General features: G+C 36.3%; 1 protein-coding gene across 3 annotated transcripts in view; it reads right to left on the bottom strand.

Annotated features, from left to right (window-relative positions):
- LOC123306664 (nephrin-like) overlaps window positions 1-23,483 on the bottom strand; it is a 721,736-nt gene that overhangs the window by 149,257 nt on the left and 548,996 nt on the right. For all 3 annotated transcript variants that reach the window (XM_044888766.1, XM_044888768.1, XM_044888767.1), the window contains one exon: window positions 13,490-13,634. In XM_044888766.1, the coding sequence (XP_044744701.1) occupies window positions 13,490-13,634 (145 nt within the window). The remainder of the gene's footprint in view (window positions 1-13,489; window positions 13,635-23,483) is intronic.

The following is a 23,483-nucleotide window of genomic DNA, read 5'->3' as shown; positions in this document are numbered from 1 at the left end:
GGCCATCTAAGAACGTAATGCGACCGTTCGCTTATTTCAAATAAACGAAACAATTTCAGATATATAACACCCGCTGATATAAAATCAACAAATATTACGAACTACATCGAACAAGCAAACTACCATCACTAAAAGTCTTAACAGAAATAAAATTTCGTCGAGAAAGAGTAGATGCTTGACCATGGTTTCAGTAACATTTTCTCTCGTCGAAGCAATATAATTTCTATCTCAAAGAAAATGGAACGAATTGATAGCCCCTTCATTCGATGTCAGTAGTCGGTTGGATGAAGAAATACACTCTACGACCCTACCGCCATCTGACAGTACACTAGGTCCAACTCTATTCAGTTCGTCAACACTCGAGTGACGATGGCAGCATATACCATAATGATTTGCTTAAATTCTTATATTGCAGGAACAGTATATCATGGTAATCAAGCATAGACAGAAAGCATGGAAACGTTCGAATTAGGGTGCGACGCAGATCACCGAAATCATAAAATGGCTAAGGGAGGTGAATAATAAACTAAATTAATTCAGATACATAACAATCGGTCTGGCAAACCGCCATCACTAGAACACCCCGTATATCAAAATTCCTTCAATTTGATGGGATATTCGAAAAAAGTTGAAAAAATTAAGGGAATAATGTATGCGATTTTAATGCTCAATTAACCTAGTCAAATCTGAATTTTCAGAGAACACATTAACCAAAATTTGAAAAAGTAAAATTTTCTTCGGTAATTATGAATTTTACCGATTTAATTGAATTTTTTTTTATCAGAAACGTGGAACACTACAAAAGCACAAATATAATGTGCCGTTCGGTGACTCAACATATCCATATCCTCTTTCGTATTACATCATTAATTTGACGTATTGTAAAGATGAAAGCATGGCTGACTCCATCAGAGGGTTACTCATTACCTGCTAATTCAGGATTCAATACAGTTAATGTTAATGTTAGTGTAATTAATCTGAAGCCTGTGATCTAGTACATTAGGAAATTCAGGTCATGTTCGTAGAACTCAAATTCAACGAATCGAACAGGAATGACAGATTAAGGTCTGATTGACCATTAATTTTCACCATGTTCGCGTCTATTTGTTTATGACTCACCTCATGTTCTCATGAGAAAAAAATATAGTCGGGAATGTTAAGAACTAGGAAACAATCATCATTGGGATAAGTTTGTTTATGAGTTCCTGCATATTATATCAATCTTATCATCACTACGAATGACATTGTACCTCGGACTGAAAAATTTTGCATACATTCCTTCACTAGGTTAAGTTAAGAGTCTAGTGTTAGTCACCACACCGTCGCAAATTCTAGTTGGAGTTTAGTCCACTATTCTCATTCAGATGACTCATATTTATGTTAAACCATTTTTTCTACTGATTTTATAGTAGCCAATATTCAATCGTTAAAAAATTGGTGTATCAAGCTGTTGAATTGAAAGACGAAAATGGTGTACCCATCACATAAACCAAAATAATAAAAAACGGTTTGTTGGATCACCACTCTTCCACCACACCAACTTGGTGAATACAAAATGCGCCTTTCCATTGAGTAAGAGTATATAGTGATACCAGTTTCGGTTTTATCCCCATCAGAGCAACACAACTTCCACCACGATAGAAATGGAACGACTTAGTGGACTTTCTATGCCGAGATGCAACAACTTCATAGAGAAGTCCACATCATTTGTCGATGATTATAATGAGAAATTCAAAACAGCCATACGGCCTCCCTAAAATACATAAAGACAACATACCCATCCGACCAGTCGTCTCATTCTGTCTTCATTACAACATCTTTGTAAGATTTTTGATCAACATCTGAACTGCAAATCTGACTACAGCTTATTGAATTTAACTGATTTATGGTTGTATTCTGCTTTTCATTCGTAAGTTACGAATATGTAGCGTACGATCGTTTCAGATTGACAGATTCGTAAATAATGCAATTCTGGAAACGTTTCTGTCACTATCTCATTGACAGTGTCACTTTTGAACTACTTATCGTAAATAGTTACGGATTCCTGTAAGCTACAGACCACTAAAAACCGTCCAGAATTTCAATTTTCCTGTAAGCTTATGAAAAGTTACAGATTGGCTTACAGATGAAAGCAGAATACCACCATTAGTTGAGTAACTGAAGAACGTAAAAAAAAAAGAAAATACTGTCATCGCGTCTTTTGATGTTGTCAACTTATTCCCCACAGTCCAAGCAAAATAAACGCTGAAAATTTTCAAAAACCTATTGAATACATCAAATATGCCTGACGAATTAGCTGACAGTGTCTGGATCGGAATTTCTTCACCTTCGATAATATAATCTTTTCACAAGAAGACGGTTTAGGAATCGGAAACTGTCTTACAAGTGTTCATGTCCTTTTTCGAGAACAAGCTGTTCAATGAAACTCAACATACTCAGGATCAACTTGTCAGGAATAAGGGCCCAATCAGCAAGCTGGATCTAATGAGCTTCAGAAAAAATAGCAACGACAAATCTATTTTTGGCGTACATTCAAGAGAGAATTGTCACAATTGAGACAAAGAGGAGAACACTATACACTATTACATCAATGTGACTTCGGAAAGAAACTAGAGATTCTTCTAAAGGCAGAAATTTATAAACACATAAACATCCCTCATTTCGATACTCTCAACGCCAAAGTGGTCAACACGCTTGAAGACACTTTTAAGCTATTAGAAAAACGCCATTCAAAGAAAAAATATAAAACATGATACTGAAAGTTGAAGAGATTATATAATTGCTGAGACCACACAAGAACAGTAGGAGGACTAATGTCACCACCTGTCAGACCTGATCTGTTTGTTCTTGTTTTGTTTTCATTCCATACCAGAAACAACAACAAAAACAAACGAATCAGGTCTGACAGGTGGTGACATTGGTCCTCGTCTTGTTCTTGTGTGGTCCCAGCAATTATATAATCTCTTCAACTTTCAGTATGAAATTTTATATTTTTTCTATGTGGCGTTTTTTAATAGCTTAAAAGGACCTGATTTGTTTGTTTTTGTTGTTGTTTGTGGTATGGAATGAAAACAAAACAAAAACAAACAGATCAAGTCTGACAGATGGTGATTTTATGTAAAATGATTTAATTGTTTTCGTTTTTAGCCTGTGCAATTTTTAAACTTTCTTGACTGAAGGTAAGACTCTAGACAAAAGTAATTTGACTGAAACTTTTTTGACTTTATTTTATTTTACATGTAAGTTCATCAGGGTTTGAGCATTTTTGTTTGGAGTATTAACATTGTTTCCACCTTCTAGTATGGCTTTGAAGATGACTGTATAGTCGAAACATGTCGAAAATCAACTGTTTCAAAAGTAATAGTGAATTTTACATCAAACCATTTCATATATTCAGATTCATGATCACATGGTGTAGTGCGAAGTCGGGACTATAATCTCCAAAATTGCAGCTATAATCACATTTTTTAGAATTTTTAAAAATATGTACAACTGGAGCGATTTTTTTCAATATGAAGGTCAGACTTATTTGTGTTTTCATTGACAACCAACAAAATTGTAAAAAAGTTATTGATGAGTCGTGCTTCCCATACGGGTTTTAGCAAAAATTGTTTTCCGGCAAATATCATATAATTTTTCCTATGTAGGTATACGACTATGTGACATTATTTCTATTCGAATAAAACAGGTCATGAGTTCTTGAAATATCCAGAGCATACTTGGTATTTCGTATTCCGAACCATCGATTTACGGTTTCAAACTGCAAAAGCTTTTTCATAACGGACTAAAAAATATCTGGTCCATATATCCTGAATATCCAGAAATATTTTATAACCGTTCATTTCATGCATTATAAGGCGGAATGAAATGTAAGGTTTTGTATTTTCGAGTTAAGAGGGTCATAAACGTCCTAGAACGGCGTCGTCAGCGTTGTTTGTGAAAAAAATCGCTTCGGCCGTTTTTACACTTGTTTCACTTTGTTTATGCAAATTTATTTTATGGCCAAACACTCCGTTGTGTTCCGTCGCATCGCTTCTGAGAAATGTATTTCTGTCAATGCAAGAATATTCACATTTATGTTGATCTGATCGTAAATCGGTTGGTTTGAAAACAACGATTCTCTGATCCATGCGAATCCAGCGAAAAAATTACGTTGTTTTATTGTTATATCAAATACGTCAGAATATAAGAAATTCAAGAGAAGGGATATGATACTTCCATACTGCTTGTAGTCCTCAGAACGTCCGTTTGCATCTAACACATATTTGAAATTGTTTGTCGCTAATGATTGGGAATTCAAAACAAGCGACATCTGTCAATTTCTATAACTAGGCCGTTGTTACCGTTGTTGTTTGTCACATCGAGAAACAGGAGGGATTTTGGAGTATGGAGAGTACAGAGAAGGATAACGATCGCTGCTTTGAGACCATAGATTTTTTGTCCCCTAAAATATGTACCAATAGGGTAGTTCATGCTTTTGCCAACAGGCGCGCTGGCCATCACGGGATGGCAAAATTTTTATTTAAACTAATCGTAGTTGACTGAGTGAATTGTCTTCCTGGTAACAGATGAGTAGAATATAATTGTTTTCAATTTTTGATAAGAGAACAACCATGGTGAAATGTTGAAGAGTGCGCTAGTGTAAGAGTGTTTTGGCATCGGAAAGAAAAGGAGAATAAAATTTCCGAGTGCATTTTTGAGAAAAAATTGGAAAAAACCTTACCTCGAGAATCGACTCGGAATCAATTTGTGTGTCAAGAGCACTTTTGCGATGGAGATATCAAAAAGATGATGGACTCATTATAAACGAAATCGAAATTGTCATCCCCCGTGAGAAGTGGACTCTTCTGAATAAGAATATCTAACCAATAAAATTACATGGTTCAGAAGTAGATATTCTTGAAAAATTTGGTTGGCATAACATAATATAACGGTTCTCAGCTGCGTATTGGAAACAGAATCTACTCTTATAAGTGATAAATCTGAGATTGCTACCTTTTGTTGTCTTGATGTGTACTACTCCTCACTGCGAATTGATAGAATTTTGAAGATTACAGTAAACCAACTAACATACCTGTTTTCAATAAACAATGATAAACAAACGTAGGAAACATTTTTTTGATCAGTGATTTCTTTTGAATTTCATTGATTTCGTCATTTATTATGAATGAATAAAGCTGATTGCTTAGTCCCCTTTATAATGTGGATTGTATTTTATTGCATATAATTCAGATTTATTATAGATTTGCGGAAACGTATTCGAAAAATCATCAGAAAAACCACGATGACACATAACCTAAAATAAAATGAAGGCTGTTCATTTAAAATTGACGCTAAAATCCCCACCCCTTGTCGATAAACGTAGCGATCGCAGCGACTCGTAGCCTACGTTCCCCGTTTTCGGGGACACATTTTCAGTACGGCGACGTTCTCCTTCTCTCTACTCTCCATATTTTGGAGTTTCAGGAAGAGCTTCATAGAAAAGATATTATAATTTGGGAACAAAAGCCGTGAAGGGCGTTTAAGGCCCACATAATATCTTAAAAATATTTTCCGCTGAATAAATCCGACTTTGCAGTCGGAATTCCATTAGTTCCAACCTTTTAGTAATATAGGTTGCTTTTGGAACGTGTATTCCATGTTCATATAATACTAGATACACACACACAGGGTGTTCTTTGTTATTATTTGAGTTTTCTTTCATAAGAGCTCATAACAACGGTATGACAACCTAATACATGATGTTTTATAACGACTAATGATTAATACAGAAAAACTTGTTTTTTATATGTGTAAAATGATCGTAAAAGGCGCTCTCAACGGACAATCATAATCATTATCCTAATTCATGATTTACAATAATTATAACAATCGTTTGCATTCCTTATCAACATAAAAAATGGATATACATACTCACAATTACACTCAAAGTAATTCAACTCCCAATATATCGTACAATTAGAATAAGGGGTTATGGGAATGGATGAAAAAATTTTCTGATCTTCTCTTTTATTCCATCAATTACATAAATACCTAATTAAATTAACCTACATTGAAATAAATACACAAGCCTCCCGCGGGATCAAGACACAAGTTTCCGTAAAAAAAGTAGATTTTTATTGATCAATTTATCATTTTCCCTAGTGAGATCCAGTATTATATTTTCACAGGTGATCTGATTTCATCGAATGGTTAATATCCACCATCGGCATCGTATCCACCGAACTATTCAGGTCATCGACCATCGTCCAGGTCGTTTTCGAGGTTTTTCACAACTTCGTACAACTTCGATTTGCAACACCTTATAATTGTCCTCTATTCTCACAATATCGCTGTGATATTAAGTACCCAGGGTGCATAAGAGTACCACAGTTGATACACTGGAGTCAGCTGTTTGGGATGTTATTGCCCTTCTTACCTCTGGCGACGTCAGTAATAAAATACCTGTTGCTTGCTTATTTTGGAATCCTTCCGTTATGTATCAAATTAGAATCAATAATTGTTGTTCTTGCTGAGTGTTCTTTACTGAACCCAAATCCCTCTGTAAGTGAGAGATTCAGGTATTCAGGTTCTTATAGCCTCTTAGCTATAACTCTTCTAATTAATTTACCTACCGAGAGCTCCTTACCAATTTTGTTGAACCCGATGGATGATTTTGGGAATTTTTATCTTCTGGGGTAATGTTCTGTCTGTCGTCATGATTCCATTGGTCATGTTCGTTAATGCTGCGATTCGTTTTACCGGCATTTTCTTCAGCAAAACGTTCGTTATTTTGTCTCCGCCTGGAACCTTTCTTGTTTTTAATGTTTTAATTATCTCTCTGATTTCCATAGGTGTGGCTGAATTTCGGATGGCAACCGCAGAGAAAGAATGAAATGCCTTGGGGATTCCTATGCTCAGCAATTGAGGTTTCAGGGCTGAATGATGATGATGAAGGTGGTGTATGTATTCATATCTTCATTTTCTTCTACTTATTCTTCCAGACCTTCATTGTCGTCTTCAATTCTATAATTCAACATCGATTCTGTCTCTATTGTGTCTGCCAATTCCTCTGCTTTATCCATTTTCCTGTAAGCCATTCCCCTTGCACCGTGCAAAGGTAGGATTTGCGTCTTTTTTTCTGAGTGACTTTTATATTTTCCATGCAGAATGATCGACAGATTCTTGAACTCTTTTGATCCATCTGTTTGTTCTCAGTTCTTTCAGGGCATTTTTCAGAATTTGGCTATGACGGTTCAGATTTCTCTTTTGTTATCTCGTTTCAAATAAATCTGTATGTTTCTCTCATCCTTCGATTTTCCCTAATAAGATCTTTTATTTTTCTTTGTGTATTGACATATGGATTTTTAGGAACTGGTGTGGTAATCTTCTTCATATTTTTTTCATAAACTTGTAGATAGTATTTTCCGCTCCGACTGTCCAAGGGCACGCTCGAGACCTTCATATGTGTTGGTCGTTGGTTTATCTGTTATTTACGTTATCTAATGACTCTATTCAGCCCAGTCGGCGTATTCTTTTGTTTGCGTAAATATTCTGCTCGACTTTCTCCTACTATCAGTTCGATTGGGATGTGGTCACACAAATTTGTTTGTGATATTTTTCATAATTGCAATGTCCATCCAATCGGGCTATCTCCTTCCATGCGAGATATATGTTGGTAATTCTGGTCCAATCACGATATCTTCCGTTTTGTTGAGCCTTGTTTCTTGAAGGGCTATTATTTCAGGATTTTTTTCGGATATAGTTTCTTCTAACTTGAATTTCCGAGCGTTGACTCCGTTTATATTGAGGGAATTTTGTCCAGTTGTATTATCCATTAGGTAGTTCACCAAACAGTCCTTGAAGTTTTTTCCCCATTTCCCTCTCAATTTTCAAAATTATTCTGTTGAAATTTTTTTTTTTAAAGTATCTAAATCCTTTGCTGATTCAGATTCCTTCCGTTTTATTTTTTACTGTCGGTCAAGGGTTTTTCTCCAGGGTTTTTGATCCCCTTGCTTTTGTGCGGTTTTGATAGCTTACTGTTTCCTCTTTTCTTCATATGATTTTATCATTTCTTGAATTCTTTGAATATGCGCTGTTTTCACAAAAACACCAAGAAAAACTTCCTGGTGAACTTCACATATGATACAAGAAGAAGAAATGTAACCTATTCGATAGAATAGCTGATTTTAACTGAAAAACATCACGCATCCAAATATTTCACGAGATTGTATGAACATATTATTCCAGTCGCCCAACAGCATCAAGAAAAAAATATTTCATTTCTTTCGGAGGTGAAGTATAATATTATTATCAACGCTGTTATACTTTTTCTCACGTCGTCAGTCGGTGGGATGGAAAAAGTGGTAATTGGGAGAGGGAGAGAAATGAATTCAAAATTTCCATGCAAGATTAAGGAACATTTTCTGCTTTTCTGCGTGTAGCTGCAACTTAGAATTAATGAAATAAACTCGCGAACTGCAAACTTCATGCTCATGTCGTGAAACATAAATTCAGAAACGAATTGGAGATTTTCTTCCGGCTTTCATATACGTCGGCGCAAGCTAATTAAGCTGCTCGGTGCGGAAAAAATGTTATTATGTGGTTTCTAGTTTATAGTCCAGTAACTTTCTACTTCACAGCATGCTTCAAATCCGGTAGTTCTGATTTTTAGCAGACTCGTTTATGATGTTGGCCTAATGAATAATCCAAGTTAGTGACCTCGAACGACGAACGCAACTTTGTCAAAAGTCGAAAAAAACGCGAAAAAATAGGTATTTTTTCAAATTTTGGAGATTATAACCCTAAGAGATTAGTTTTTCAAAAAACTTTGTCAGGGCGATTTTAAAGTAGACTAGAATTGTCTCTGTAGAACCAATAGTTTTCGATATTAACGCCCGTTTGCACCGCTTACCCTCTGGTAAAACTGTGCTTCACAACGAAAAACGGGACGTTTCACTGGTGCAACATGCAACGTCGTAGAAATTTAATAGGATTCTCATGGCCGTTGCTGTTGCTGCTCGCCTGAGTACGCGCTTTTAGGCCAACATCATAAACAAGTCTGCAAAATATCTGAGCTAACGGATTTGACGCATACTACCCCATACTTTCAGGCGACAAAGTTACTAGATTATTATCACGGAAGTTAAATCTACTCAAATAAGTTTTTCTTTAGTTGAACAATTTTCGAGCCCAGCTTCATGCTGTAGTATAGAAGAATCATATTGAAGAAATGTTCGAGTAAAACATTCGACTTAAAAACTTGTAAGGAGAAATGAAACATGATTTTGAAAATTTTCATTGTTTCCATATACTGTTTCCAATTATTTCATTTTGTTTCTAAGGATGATATTATGGAGTTCACTTGGAACAACAGCGTGGAAACTTCATTCCCTCGCTATACTTTCAGATAAATTATCGACATAACTTCATTCTTTCATCTTTTGTTATACCAAGGTGTTGGAAAAACTTAATCCCTTAATTGGTTACTTCTTCAACCTCATCCATCTAGATTCTAGAGTCCATAACTATCACACCTTCTTTTGGATTTACTATTAAGGCGTGGTTGCTCAGTTTGGGGTTAAAGTTGATCCTAGATTAATTATTGATTAATTAGTTTTTTATTTCCGTTCAATTCTGACGGGTTAATCTAGGATCAACTCAAATCTCGTCTTAATCCTGTACTGAGCAACCGGGCCTGAATGATTTGGATTTATACCGGGTGTCCCAGAGCTTTTAGGCCAGCAGATATCTCAGTTACCTGCGGAAAAAAAAAATGAAAAAAATACTTGTCGTAGGAGACCATACGCTCTTTCATGCAGCATAGCAAAATCCACCCCTTGACAAACAACCCACGAGAAACCACCCCTAACTTTTGTTTTTCAAATGGCACCCCCATGTTTGTTTGGCTTCAACTGACAGCTCTTTTTAATTCTCAATCAATGATATAACATAATATGTAGTTGTAAAGATAGTCACTCGATAAAATTGAATTCGTTAGTGGGTACTGTTAATTGGACTGATCGAATTAGTCCACATTGTAGAGACAAGAAAAAGTGGATGTTGAAAAAAAAGAGTCAATAAAATGTTAGAACTTTTTGTTTATTATAATTTATGTTATAAAACATTTTCTTTAGTATAATGCTGCAGTAACAATACAGCTGAACGTATAAATTCGTATTTCATTTGTATTTTTATTTTCCATAATTTTGCATGCCATTCTAGCTACCATGATACATCATTGGATGAGAAATGAAAAAAACTGTAAGTTGAAGCACAACAAACATGGGGGTGCCATTTGAAAAACAAAAGTTAGGGGTGGTTTCTCGGGGGTTGTTTGTCAGGGGGTGGATTTTGCTATGCTGCATGAAAGAGCGTATGGTCTCCTACGACAAGTATTTTTTTCAATTTTTTTTTTCCGCAGGTAACTGAGATATTTGCTGGCCTAAAAGCTCTGGGACACCCGGTATATCACAGAACTTCAAAAATGATGCCTACTCACTGCAATGTTTCAATAATTTATAAAGACTCTGCAGCAATGTGATCATTGCAAGCAATGCGTCTGAAAAGCTGAAAGGGAATTTGAATTGATATCATGATAGCCTTTTGTAAATGCACGTTAACTGCTATTGTTTATAATAATAACACAGGTACACAGTTACGAAGAAGTATGGCACAAAATAAATTTGTTGGGTATTGATTATTTTGCAGAAAAATGCTCGAAAAACAACAGTAATTGGAGGGTAATTGAGTTATTTAATATAAATCCCAAGGTTTTTGCCTGAAATGGAATGACCTTCTAATGCTGAGGATGATTTGGTCATTAATTGGGTTTTTTATATATACTCTGGAAGAAATGGTTAAACTCATTGAATAAGAATTTTCGATTTTTTATGCGTTTTTAGTTAAATGACTTTAACTTTAGGAGTGATTGATGATATGAAGGGTTAACACGTTGACTGCCAAGCACAAGGTCGTGGTCGGTTATCTGTTTCCAGGTGCCAACCATGAGTTATCTCGTTTTTCAAAACGTCTTAGCAGGGTCGATGCCGAGTAAATTTGTAGCGTTTTCATTTGAATTTGCTGAGCATCTGCAATAAACTACTGCAATACATAGTATGAATGAACAATACATGGGCTTTGCTTCCTTCAAAGGACATAAATAGCTGCAATTTCACCACCGTAGCGTCCGGAAAGGGTTTTTATAAAAGAGCTTGGCAGTCAATGTGTTGAAGAGAATATGCGGGGTACTAATTGATGAAAAAACTTAAGTACCAAACACGTGTTCATTTACTTCTGTATTTGTTATTTTTATTTCCGATAAGCCATCAATTAGTACCCTACGAAAAAACGGATCAATCCTCAAAATACCTACAAAAAATATTTAAATGCTAATTCAAAGAAAAACATTTCATCCCTATTCTCGAAGAAAAAAAGGTTCAAACAAACCCCACTAATGACCCAACAATATTCAGTAACAAAGGGTCTATCAATTTCTAGCACACAAAATTAGAGTATTCCTTTAAAAAACTCAACTAAACACACCTCGTGAAGAGTGCATGAGAAATCCTCAATTACAAGAGAATTTGCTTTTTTTAAAATGAAAATTGACCTGTCCGAGTAAATTCTCACAAAATGGTGAACCAAAGATTTGTTGTTTGCGTCTTACCTTTTACTTTCTTTATGGAGGCTTTTTATGGACTTGGAAATTATTTTCGTGAAAGAGTACCACTCCCTCATTTCCATTGGAACAAGTAGTATCGAGAGGGAATATACAGAGGATCATTTCAAAAGAAAAACTTTTTTCCTAATATAATTCCGAGTATAATTCAATCAACCCGATCATACCACATCTTGAGAATCTGTTCATAAATTTTCATTGTCCGCACTAAACCCGCAAAAAAGCAGCTTTATTGAGTAGATCTCTATTTATAACCCTCGACTGTTTAGGTAAACATCGTCGCCCTGAAAACAAAAGCTCTCCAGATATTTTACGATTTCGGATTTGAATTTGTTTTAATACGAGACCTGCGAATGGCCATGCTGATAACTATGAACCTCAACCAAATGAAGCGTGCTTTACGAGAAGTCGTTCCACAAGAAGGTTCGCCATTTATAAGCGATCACTTATTTACGAGTATCTTGCGCAATAAAATTTTTTATATATAGCATTGGTCTTCGAAACTGTACTGCATTCGAAGTTGGATTGATACACAATACGAATTGTTCGGACAAATATAAGGATATAATTGAAAAGGGACATATTTGCAGGTAATGATCCTTCTACAAGTATAATTTTTACAGGCCTGTCCAGGATTAACTGCACATACTGTTATAAGAGATAGAGTAGGACTAGCTGAAAACGGATTGACTCTAAAAAATTGATTTCTGGCTTTCCTCAGAAAGCTAGCGGGTGATTTTCGAAATTCATGGAAATAATGAGACCAAAGCCAAACTTATCGACCGAATTTACATAGGAAGTGATCAACACATGCCGCGATCTAGTCAGAGAGATATTTCACATTCCAGGGCCGGACTCATCAATCCTCATGTACAGTGTTCAGGAGGGTGGAAATATAACTTTGTTTTTTAAATTTCAAATAATGGTTTCGCTCTTCAGAACTTAAACTAAGCTTCAATACGCGGTACCACTTGAAATTATCATATCTGTAATTCTTTGTTATGAATTTTTGAAATTGGACAAAGTTCGAAGAATTGAATTTATTCACATCAACAGAAGTTTATACCAAGGGATTTTCTCACCTTCCGTATAAGTCGTTAGGGGTGAAATATTACCAGAATTTAGGGTGTTGCCAGAATACTTGTACGTTCAGTATAAGTTAGTTAAAACATTACGATAGTTTCCACTGTGAAAAGAAATATGGCAGCACTTTACAAGCGTTTACGACCGTCATTTTTTAATTAAGGCAAGTTTCGAATAGTAGCCAATGGCGAGACTTTTCGGGAAATTTTTCTATGTGAAAATTCATTGAAAAAAATCATTTTACCTCGGAAAGTGAATAACATAAATTTACATTCGTTCTTCAATGGAAACATTTTCAAATTTTTTTTCCGTATCGATATGGCATTCACTTGAAATTTGCCATATTCTCTTAACTACTACAGTGATAACTGTTAATAGTTGGCTGCCATCCATTTGGGAATACTTCCCATTTTTGTAGTTCGAAAATGGAGTAAATTTGAATATCAGATAAATCGTTATATTATCGAAATATCACAACGGTAGACCAAGCTGAAAAACAGTAATCTTAATTGTGGTAACAGTAGTTTCAGAAGTACATGTGAAAGCGATTACAACTGTGTGTTTATAGGTGCATTCAATTCGTTTAAACTTTTTTACAGTGATTGAGACAAAATACGATATAAGTAAAATACAATCAACAAGTCACGAACGGAATAGAAATAAACGAGGTTCATTCAAACTGAATGTCTCTACTCATTGTTCGAACCCACAAAGCACGAATACATAAAATTGTTACACGAAACTTACGGTGTATATCCAATTTCCATCCGTCTTCAATGCCACTATCGGGTATCATTGGTTGATGACCTCGACAAGATAGAAATTTTCCAGCGTCCTCGACAGTAGGGGTGAAAGTCAGAACACTTGTTGTCGTATTCTGGTCGGGGCTTGTCTGAAACAGGGACAAAAGGAAGATTTGAAACCATGATTGGAGCAGAAATCGTCATTATTATCAAAACATGGTTTATCTGGATCTCGATTAGTGGATCACGTCTAGCTTATATTATCACGTAATAAGCAGCTTTGAATTACAATTATGTTGGCGATAATTGTTCTTTGGGCATTATAATTCCTTTAATACTTTATTCTGTGTCTTTAAATAGGATAAATAGTTATCACTACAGATCTTTCATCAATCTAAGATAATTTTCTATATACTATCACTAACGAGACTAGTAGGCCAAAACAACCTCTTTTACAGACCGTTTCGCCTCAAACAGTAATAAACTGAAATTCATATACAAGGTGAGTGTTTGACTCGTACAAATAGTCGTAGATTATTGGGGTGAAAAAAATCATTTTTTTCCTATAACCATTTTTTTCGATTCGGCCCTGATAAAGAAATACAGCCATTTTAAGTTTTCATAATGAACTGTGCCGCCCCTGGAGAAGCAAAATTCCCTTCAGAATAACAAGCTAAATCTATGACACTGCACATCTGTGGATCTTTTAAATAGAGTTGCGTCCAGCCAAAGTACCCAGTTTTCCGCATATCACAGATATTTTTTATTTTTGAACATCAAATTACTGGAAAACGGTGTATTATACCAGAAAATATTAAGAATACTTTTATTTTCACCACACGCCACATAAACACAATAGCGCGCATTGGCGTAGCTCACATAAAATTAGGCTAATCCGACTAACTCGTGAAATGATCTGCTGCTATACCTGTTACTTATTAATTGAATAAAAACGTTTTCGCACAAAAGTTGAAGGTATTTGAAATTGTCTTCTTTCTAAATTATTCCGTTGTCTATGCGACGCCACTGATAACAAAATGAGTTCTGTCAGTGAGCTTGACATTTCCACCCTCTACGACATCATCCTTCCATTGCACCTCCTTTAATATTCAAAGAATAGGAACCATAAAATGCTGATAAAGATGGATTCGGGAAGCGCACTTTGAGGCCGCGTCTTGGAACGAAGCAGGCGAAGCACGCCGTCGAAAATGGAAGAAAGGCCCATAGGTAAAATTTTGAAATTTCTGTAAATAGAGTTCTCTCCTATTGAGAATCGATGATCAGAGGATTGTGGTATAGGGAACTCTAACGATTTGTCAAAATCAGCTAAGCGTTCGTTGCCGTGGGGCACATAAGTTTTAATAATAATAATAATAGTGGTGTTTATTTTCAGAAGTATCATCGAAAGACAATAAGATGAAAAAATGTAGTACAAAAAGTTTTGAACTCTTCTAATGAGTTAAGTTCACATTTAACAACCATGAGAAATATGCACTTTCGGAATGCTCTGAATTTCGATATGCTCTTGACAATTTGAGGCAGATAGTTGAAAAATTTCATTCCCATATATAAGGTACTTAAAATGAGAATTTATGGGCTGGAAAAAATATGTACATATTCTCCTAGTTCTATTGGTGTTCATATGTTTCTCTAAATAGACAGAATTTTTTCGGAAAAATAATAAGACTCTATATATATATATATAAACCCGGTAGTGTCATAATATTATTGGCTCTAAATACTCCTCTACATGAAGCCCTGAATGTCATCTGAAACATTGTTCTCATTGCTAGTTTCTGCAGAATGAAAATATTCTGAGCTTGGGTGCTTCCTCCCCAAAATATGATGCCATAGGTCATTTGCGATTGAAAATTAGAGAAGTAAATCGTCTTCAATGTGTCAGTATCTATTTGTTTTTTCAAGACTTTGAGAGTGTATATCACGGAATTGAGTCTCTTGCTGAGACCATCGCAGTGCAGTCCCCAGTTGAGGTTGCGATCGATAATAATACCCAAAATTTTTGTATGAAAAGCCACCTGGATGATCTGGTGGTCGAGAGTTAGACTGCCAGGGAATACTAAATCTGTTGGAATGTTCTTAATGAATACTACATCTGTTTTTTCTGTATTGAGTTTGAGGCCATTGCTCAAACACCAATCCTCGATCCTACTGAACACAATCTTAAGTTTGCCAGTCACTGCCTCAACGCTGCGTCCGTGTACCAAAACGCTAGTATCAGCAGCATAGAGATAGATTTCTGTCTCTAATTCCATTTCCTCGGGGAGATTAGGTGAAAGGAAGGGAGTTAACCTTCCTTCAATCCTCAGTCCCGTCAAAGTGTTAAGGCAAGTCATTAACATATAGATTAGGTGAATTATCTCCCTTCCTTTCATTCTCATTCCCGTCAAAGTGATCAGGTAAGTCATCAACATATACCAAAAACAATATTCGTCCGAGAATAGTACCCTGTGGTACACCCATCATAATCTCGAGATCCGATGACTCGAATTGCGAACTCTCATCGCTCAAAACTACACGTTGTTTTCTGTTGAACTATTGAAATAGCTCTTAATAAAATTGGGAGTGATTCCTCTGATCCCATATCTTTCGAGTTTAGCAAGCAATACCCCATGATCTACCCAATCAAATGCTTTCGAAAGGTCAAGGAAAAGTGCTGCGGGTATCTCGTCTCTCTCAATTGATTCGCATGCTGTTTTGATCGATATTGTGGTTTGTGCATGTTTTTGGAAAAAATGTTCTTTCCGACGTTAGATTAGAGTGATTAGACTATAACTTTCTCGGAAATGCCTTTTTACAGTGATAATAAAAAGCTTTGTGTGCCCCACGGCAACTAACGGTCAGCTGATTTTGACACATCATTAAGAGTCAAGGATATATAGGAAGGAAGTTGATTCTGATTAATCAAAAAAATTAGGAAAGCACTGACGTAAAGTCAGAAGCTTTTTCAAGCTCGTTCAAATTGAAAATCAAAACTGAAATTCATCCCGCCTAACACTGCTTGGCTATATACTTAATGGTATTAAGGTCTATGACTTAACATCACCTACGCCCATGGAGTGTTATTGTCATGGGATAACCTTGCTATGTCATGAAATTCAAGAAGCCATAATTAATACCTGATATTCAGCTTAAAAAATCACCTATGAATTATTCACGCTAAAATATCCAAAATCCTTATTTCCAGCAAATTTCAAGAATCCAAATTACCAAAATTAAGTTAAAACATCACTTTGTTCATTTGGCCACAGATAACAGAATCATTTGACTTCCAAGTCTGCCACTTTTCAAATCAAAACTTGGAAGACCAATATGACCGTTTCCGTCGCACAATTCCCGTCACATTTATTCGAAAAAGCTCCTTCCTGATATTCTATGTTCTAAGTTCAGTACCGATTTGTAGAATTCGTCTCATTATGACTTTTTTAGGTAAATCGGTCCTTCAGGGTGGATATACCTACAAGGTATGTCTCCTGCCCATACTATCTATCAGGAAATTCGGAAGGAAACTCTGATTGTTTAACTTTCACATTTCAATTTTTGCCTTTTTTTTTGGAATATTGAGAAGGCATGAACAATTATTATTCATGAAATGTGAAAATTATTTATCAGAATTGCTTTTTCCATTATTCCAAGTTTTTTCTTGAATATTTCGAAATTTTCTTTCAGGTATAGGGTTTATTTAGGTGAACCTCTTTATCTTTAAAAAGAAAGTATGAATTCATAGATCCCCACAATTTCCAGAATTCACCCACGAAAATAGGTCTTTTCGTATGTTTCTCAGTGTAGAGTATCTACACTGCACTTTGAATCAGCTGATTTTTAGTGTAGTTGCGCAAACGAATGAAAAAAAAACACTGACGTTGGGTTGTCACGCTCACAGACTAATAATTTTGATTCAATATATGGTTATGTTTCTCAGAAGATTTGTTACTTTTTCATCCTCTTGTAAAGTGCTTATCGTAAATTTTAAATTTAATTGTATCCATTTTGAAGCAGATTTTTGTGACGTCCATGACATTAATATCAAATTTTGTATTTCACACCAGCAAACGAATACAAAAATCGAGTGTAAATTACATCGAGTGAAGAAAAGTGCTACACTTTCTAGGCAAACGAAAGGACCTAATGTTTAAATAATATTCCACGATCCTTCCCTGTTTGTGATTTTTCGTCGAATGATGTATTCTATCGAGACTGCCGTCATATCTCTTCTAAACTGTCAATTTTCTTTTTAGCTCAAATTGGCCTCTCCGGACTTCCGTTAGTCCAAAATAATTTGATCAGAATCGGGTCGACGGTATCGGCGAACATGGAAAATTTTATAAGCCAATCAGCGCTCCGGGAGTGGGAAAGTGGCATGTTTGAAATACGCCTGGGACGGTCGTTGGCGGAAACTTGCGTTATGTGATAACCGACGGCGGAAGATATATCATTGGTCGAAACAAGTGTTCTGAATTAATAATAATGCCGCACGGCTGGTACGCAGTACCTAATTGTATAATAGTAAGATACGGCGACTAGAGGCGTCGGGGAAATAGAAAAACTGCAACGTCGGTCGGGAATTAGGGTGGGAAAAACCTGCATGGAAATTCGACTAGACGATGTGTGGAGGGTTGGGCGATTGTAATTCTGGACACGGGCTGAGCTGCTATGCAGGGAATTCCAGAACGACTTTTCACAAAAGGTCTTTGTGAAGCGATACCTGTTCTGAAAAGGATATAAGTAGTACTTTCCATTTATCCATTTATCAAATAATCGCCCTTTGTAACTTTGTGAAGAGGAAAATCATGCTCTCATAGAAGCACGGCAATTTTTCATTAAGTATCCAATGACTTCCAACCCGTCAGGGCAATATTATAAAATAACTTGAATTCATTTTCAGAAAAATGGAAGATCTAGTTTTCGATTACCCATGAGGGAGAAAACTGGGGTAATTGAAGGCCAGGTGTCACATTAGTTTATTTGGTACGCGGGTACTGGGCACTGGCTGTCAATATAATACCTTTTGCTTCATTCAGAAGTCAGTTTCGGTAGAGTTATGCAGTGCTCCAAAGATCGGCATTGGAGAAAAGCAGATGACAATATTCTTTGATCTCGTCAAGGCAACCTAACATAATAATAATCAGGAATTAAGGAAATACTATCAAGAAAACAGGCAGTCTGATGTTAATGTTAATGAGGTAAATCGAGCATCATGAAGAAATCTTGCATCAAATAATTCCCAGAAATTAAATCAATAACATTGACTATGTCTCGTTGAAGGTTATGATTTTTCGGGCATTATCCCTGTGTTTTTTGAGGCAGTTTACCTGAAGTTTTGCCGAAAGCCGCGATAGACCTCTTCATATTAGAGGAATCTCGGTCTGAGAATGTATATCAAAGGGTTGTTACTCCGAATAGCCGAACTGTTCTGATGATATCTCCTACCGAAAAGTTGAATATGGAATACTACCGACAGTATGTAGTTTCATACATCGGAATTAGATGTTTCGATCTTATTTGTAGCGAATTTTTTTGCGCCATTATTGTTGTTGGAAGTTTTCGAGTGATGCTGAAACGCGTTCTAAGATAATGTTTTAATTTTACTGCTTTTCGATCGGAAATCGAAATTACTCCCAATTCAGAAATAGTCAAAAGGAGACCTATACACAAAACTCTATTTTGAACTAAAAAGCCATCCCAACCCAATCATCAGATGGGGCAAAAACGTAATGAAGCTGATATTGCGGAAGTCGTAAACTTCCAATATAAGGTCGTGGATGCTCGTATCATAACCAGATCCAAACAGCAGCGGTAGAAACCCTGATTTTTATTGAGTTACAGAATGCGGCAGTAGAACTCTGCTGGAATGTGCTTATTTACTTTTCGCAAGATACAGCGTAGAATTCCTCGATAACGATAGAAATACGTGTTTTGTAGGGTGAGTTTGAGGGCAGTGGCGTCGATATTAAGAGCAGTAGAGTCATTCGGGGCAACTGTGCGCACTTTTGCCTTTCAAGCCATACCCTGTTTCAAATGTTGAAGCTAGGAAAATGAAAACATATTCATAAGATAGAGAATTTTCTAATCTATAAGAAAACATCAAAAAGCAAACAAACAAAACCGTTTTCTTTCCGCAAAAAAGAATTTAATAGAGAAAGTCGGAGTGCGTTCACATGCCCCGTATTGCGGGTAAGTGTGCGCACCCTCACGGGGTAAGTGAACGCAGTGCTTAGTGAACCACACAATCAAAATAAATTACAAAATAATGTCATCAAAATGTTACAATATTAGAGAAATGCTGTTTATTGTCAATACTGAAGCGCCTTTTTACAAGCAGTGCATTATTGTTCGTGCCACAATTCTTGGTGAACAAAACACTTGATACATTCCCCTGTTGGTGGCTCTTCATATTTTTCTGAACAAATAGGACAATATTGATCGAGTCTTAACCAAGAAAATCAACAATGTCATAATTTATTCCTCACTGAACTAATGCCCATATAATGAATCTATGCGCACACATACCCGCGCACACTTTCCCCATTGAGCCAAAATTTGAATTGACGTTCTTATAGAGTTGAGCAGCTAAGAGAACCTAAAATTTTTTATTATATATTTAGATTAATATGCCCATGATCGAATAAAATATTGTTTAACACTGAGGGACTCGGAACTTGGACCTGGCAGAATGTGCAGAGATGCTAAAAATTAACAAGCAAACTAGTGAATTTGATTGATTGCAAATAAAGAGTTAAAGAAATGTGGCACGGCGCACTCCTATGAAAAACTAATATGGCGATTCTGCGCCCTTCCTTCACCCAAATGAACCCCTCTTTCATACATTGCATAGTCGAGATATACGCACTGCGCACACTTACCCACTGCGCTCAGTTACCCCGAATGACTCTATATGTTCTCAATAAGTAGGTATGACGATCATAATGACAGAAGTACACCAGCCTAACTTAATTTAACTTTAAGTGTATATTAACCATTAAAATCAACATAAGATACCAGATTTTCTATTTCTTTGCAAGATATAATCACCATAATAAAATGAATTTCATATTTCATGAATACCGAGGTCAAAAACACTATTCTCCGCTATCAATGAGTTGAATCCCCATCCCTGTCTGTGAGGTGCTAACGTCACTTCTGTCAGTCATGTCAACTGACGTGAATTTGGTTGCATTTGCGTTAGATATACGTCGAAAATCACAAATTCTTTAGGCTTCTTCCAGGCTTTTCTTTCCGATCTGGCTGGTTTCATCAAAGAGTATCAACTTTGGTTTCATGAACCAAATTCAATTCAATTTTTGCCTATCTATAGTTTGTCTATGACTATGATGGATAATCTCGTACCGCGCGTGCGTCCAATCGATGGTTGTCGAGTCATCATTTGAACTAGAACACAAATGGCATGCGTCAAGGAGCATTCTTTCGATGTGACATACATCCCTTTTCACAAATTTCATATTCGGTTAGGTTAGTTACCTATGGTAACTAATCGAGTTGGTATACCTCAAACGCCACAGCGTCGCTTTTCGATGTCAACAACAATACTATTACCAACTATAATATCAGAAATGATGCATGAAAAAATATTCTTGATATCCGATAATCCTCAAAGTGCGTCTTGAAAGACCAAAAGCAGCTAAATCTCCGATATCAAAAACATCTCCAATAATTCATGTACACAGAACTAAAATAAAACGTGCGTTCAAACAAATTCGTCGCAACGCAGGCTGTGGAATTTTGAAGGCCGATATTACGTGCCTAAACGTGATTTTTTTTCCAATTTTCAATTCAGTTCTTCATTCAATTCGAAAAATATTCTTTTACACAACAATGTTCTGTACCAAAGCAGAAACAAGTTATACATATTATTTTTGTCCTGCACACTCCAACAATTCTGAACTTTCGTTCGTGCGTGATCGAACACCCTGATTGAAATCATTTGTTTAAAAATTAGAGATTTACCCAAGATAATATTTCTCAAAACAAACTTTTTTTTGTTTTTTTGCTTGTGTAGCAGGGGGAAAATCTGCAAGTCAGACGAACCACCCTCTCCTGAGGGGGAACAAGTGTGGGGATTCTCACTCTCCTGAGCTCGAGACCCACTAAAAACCCTTAACTGCTTCTTGAATATTGGTTCCGGGCATTTGCCTATAAACTGTTCATCTCTTAGTCGGTTTTCTTCTCGCACATTATCGTGCTGGGATTTATGTGTTTATCCTCTATTGGATAACACTTCATTGGATTTTTCAATGAGTTTGTGTTCTTATTTTGATCTCTTTTTAATTGATCTCTTGGTCTCTTCGGTAAATTCGCATTCTCCTTTTGTCTTCCTTTGGGTCGTAGTCCACTAGTCTGCTGAGTTCTTGATTCACCGTTTCGAATTATTTCTCGAATTTTCTGTTCATGAATTATTATGGTTTTCCATTTTAGGTCCCTAGAAATCTGCCTATTTCTGACAAACCAAGGTGCATCTATTGCACATCGTAGCAGCTTGTTTTCAGTGGCCTGAATTCTTTTTATATGGCTCTTTGCCGCGAAACCCCAGGCAACTGATCCATAAGTCAGTTGGGGCCTAGCAACGGCATTAATAATCTTAAATGTAGTCTCTTTCGACATGTGGCTTCTTCTTCCTATCAGAGGGTAGAGTCTATTCATCGCTGCTTCCGTTTTGTGGATTGCTTGTTTGATATGACTTTTCTAAGTAAGTCCTTTATCAAGCGTTATTCCTAAATCTCTTTTTCTAATCGATTTCTTCGCCGTCATCTTCTGAATTCGTTGTGGGTCGCAGTGTTCTCTTCTGAAGTAATATTGCTTGGCTCTTTTGTCCATTGAGCTTGATTTTCCATTTTATGAACCAGTCATTTGATTCGTCAATCGTTTCTTGTAGAACTCGCTCTATTACTTCTGGGTTGCGGTGTCGAGTTGCTATGCCTGTGTCGTCAGCATATAACGTTAGCATAGTTCTTGGATTCTTCGGAATATCGTGAAAGTACATGTTCTACAGAAGTGGCCCAAGTACTGACCCTTGGGGTAGTCCAACCTCTATATCTCTTGTTGTGGAGCATTCTCCTTCCACTTTTACGTAAAATCTTCTATTTTTGAGATAATTCCTGATCAACTTGCATATTTCGATCGAATATCCAGCACATCTCATCTTATATATTAATTCTTCGTGCCATACTCTGTCGAATGCTCTGGCGACGTCTATAGTACCTAAAACAAGACCTGTAGCTTGTTCATTTTAGAATCCCTCTGTTATGCCCTCTGTGAGCCTTAATAATTAATGCTCTGTTGAATGCTCTCTTCTGAATCCGATCTGTTCTGGTGATAGGTTTTAGTTTCAGATTTTCGGTTTCCTCATTTAGCCTCGTGGCTATAATTCTTTCTACTACTTTTCCTAACGCCGACAGTAGACTTATCGGTCTGTAGTTTTGTGGGAACTTCTTCTCTTTGAATGGTTTATTAAACACTATGACTTCCGCTGTTTTCAATTTTTTCGGATAGTGTTCTGTCCTCATAATTCCATTCGCGATATTTGTTAGAGCAGCTTTACCCTTTCTAGGTAATTTCTTTAACATAACATTCGTTGTTTTATCGCTTCCAGGAGCTTTCCTCTTCTTCAAACTTCTAATCATTTCCCTGATTTCATTTGGCGAGTTGGTTTGTCTATTTCAGCAGCCGCTGGTAATTCATCCATTTCTTCTTCATTTTTTACAGCCAGTTCTTCCAAATCTTCATTATCGTCGTCTATCCTGTAATTTATTCTCGATTCTCGTTCGATCGAGTCCGCCAATGCATTTGCCTTATCAGTATTGGTATACGCCATTTCCCTTTCTAGGTGTAGGGGGGGAATTTTAGTCTTTTCTCCTCGTAGGCTTTTTTGCATTCTCTATGCAGAATGATCAATTGTATTCAGTTCTTGAACCCTTTTGTTCCATCTGCTTCTTCTTAGATCTTTCAGGGCAATTTTCAGAACT

This window comes from Coccinella septempunctata, chromosome 2 (genome assembly GCF_907165205.1).
Source record: "Coccinella septempunctata chromosome 2, icCocSept1.1, whole genome shotgun sequence".
Taxonomy (NCBI): Eukaryota; Metazoa; Arthropoda; class Insecta; order Coleoptera; family Coccinellidae; genus Coccinella; species Coccinella septempunctata.
Note: the sequence above shows the minus strand (reverse complement) of the source record. Positions and strands in the feature narration are given on the sequence as shown.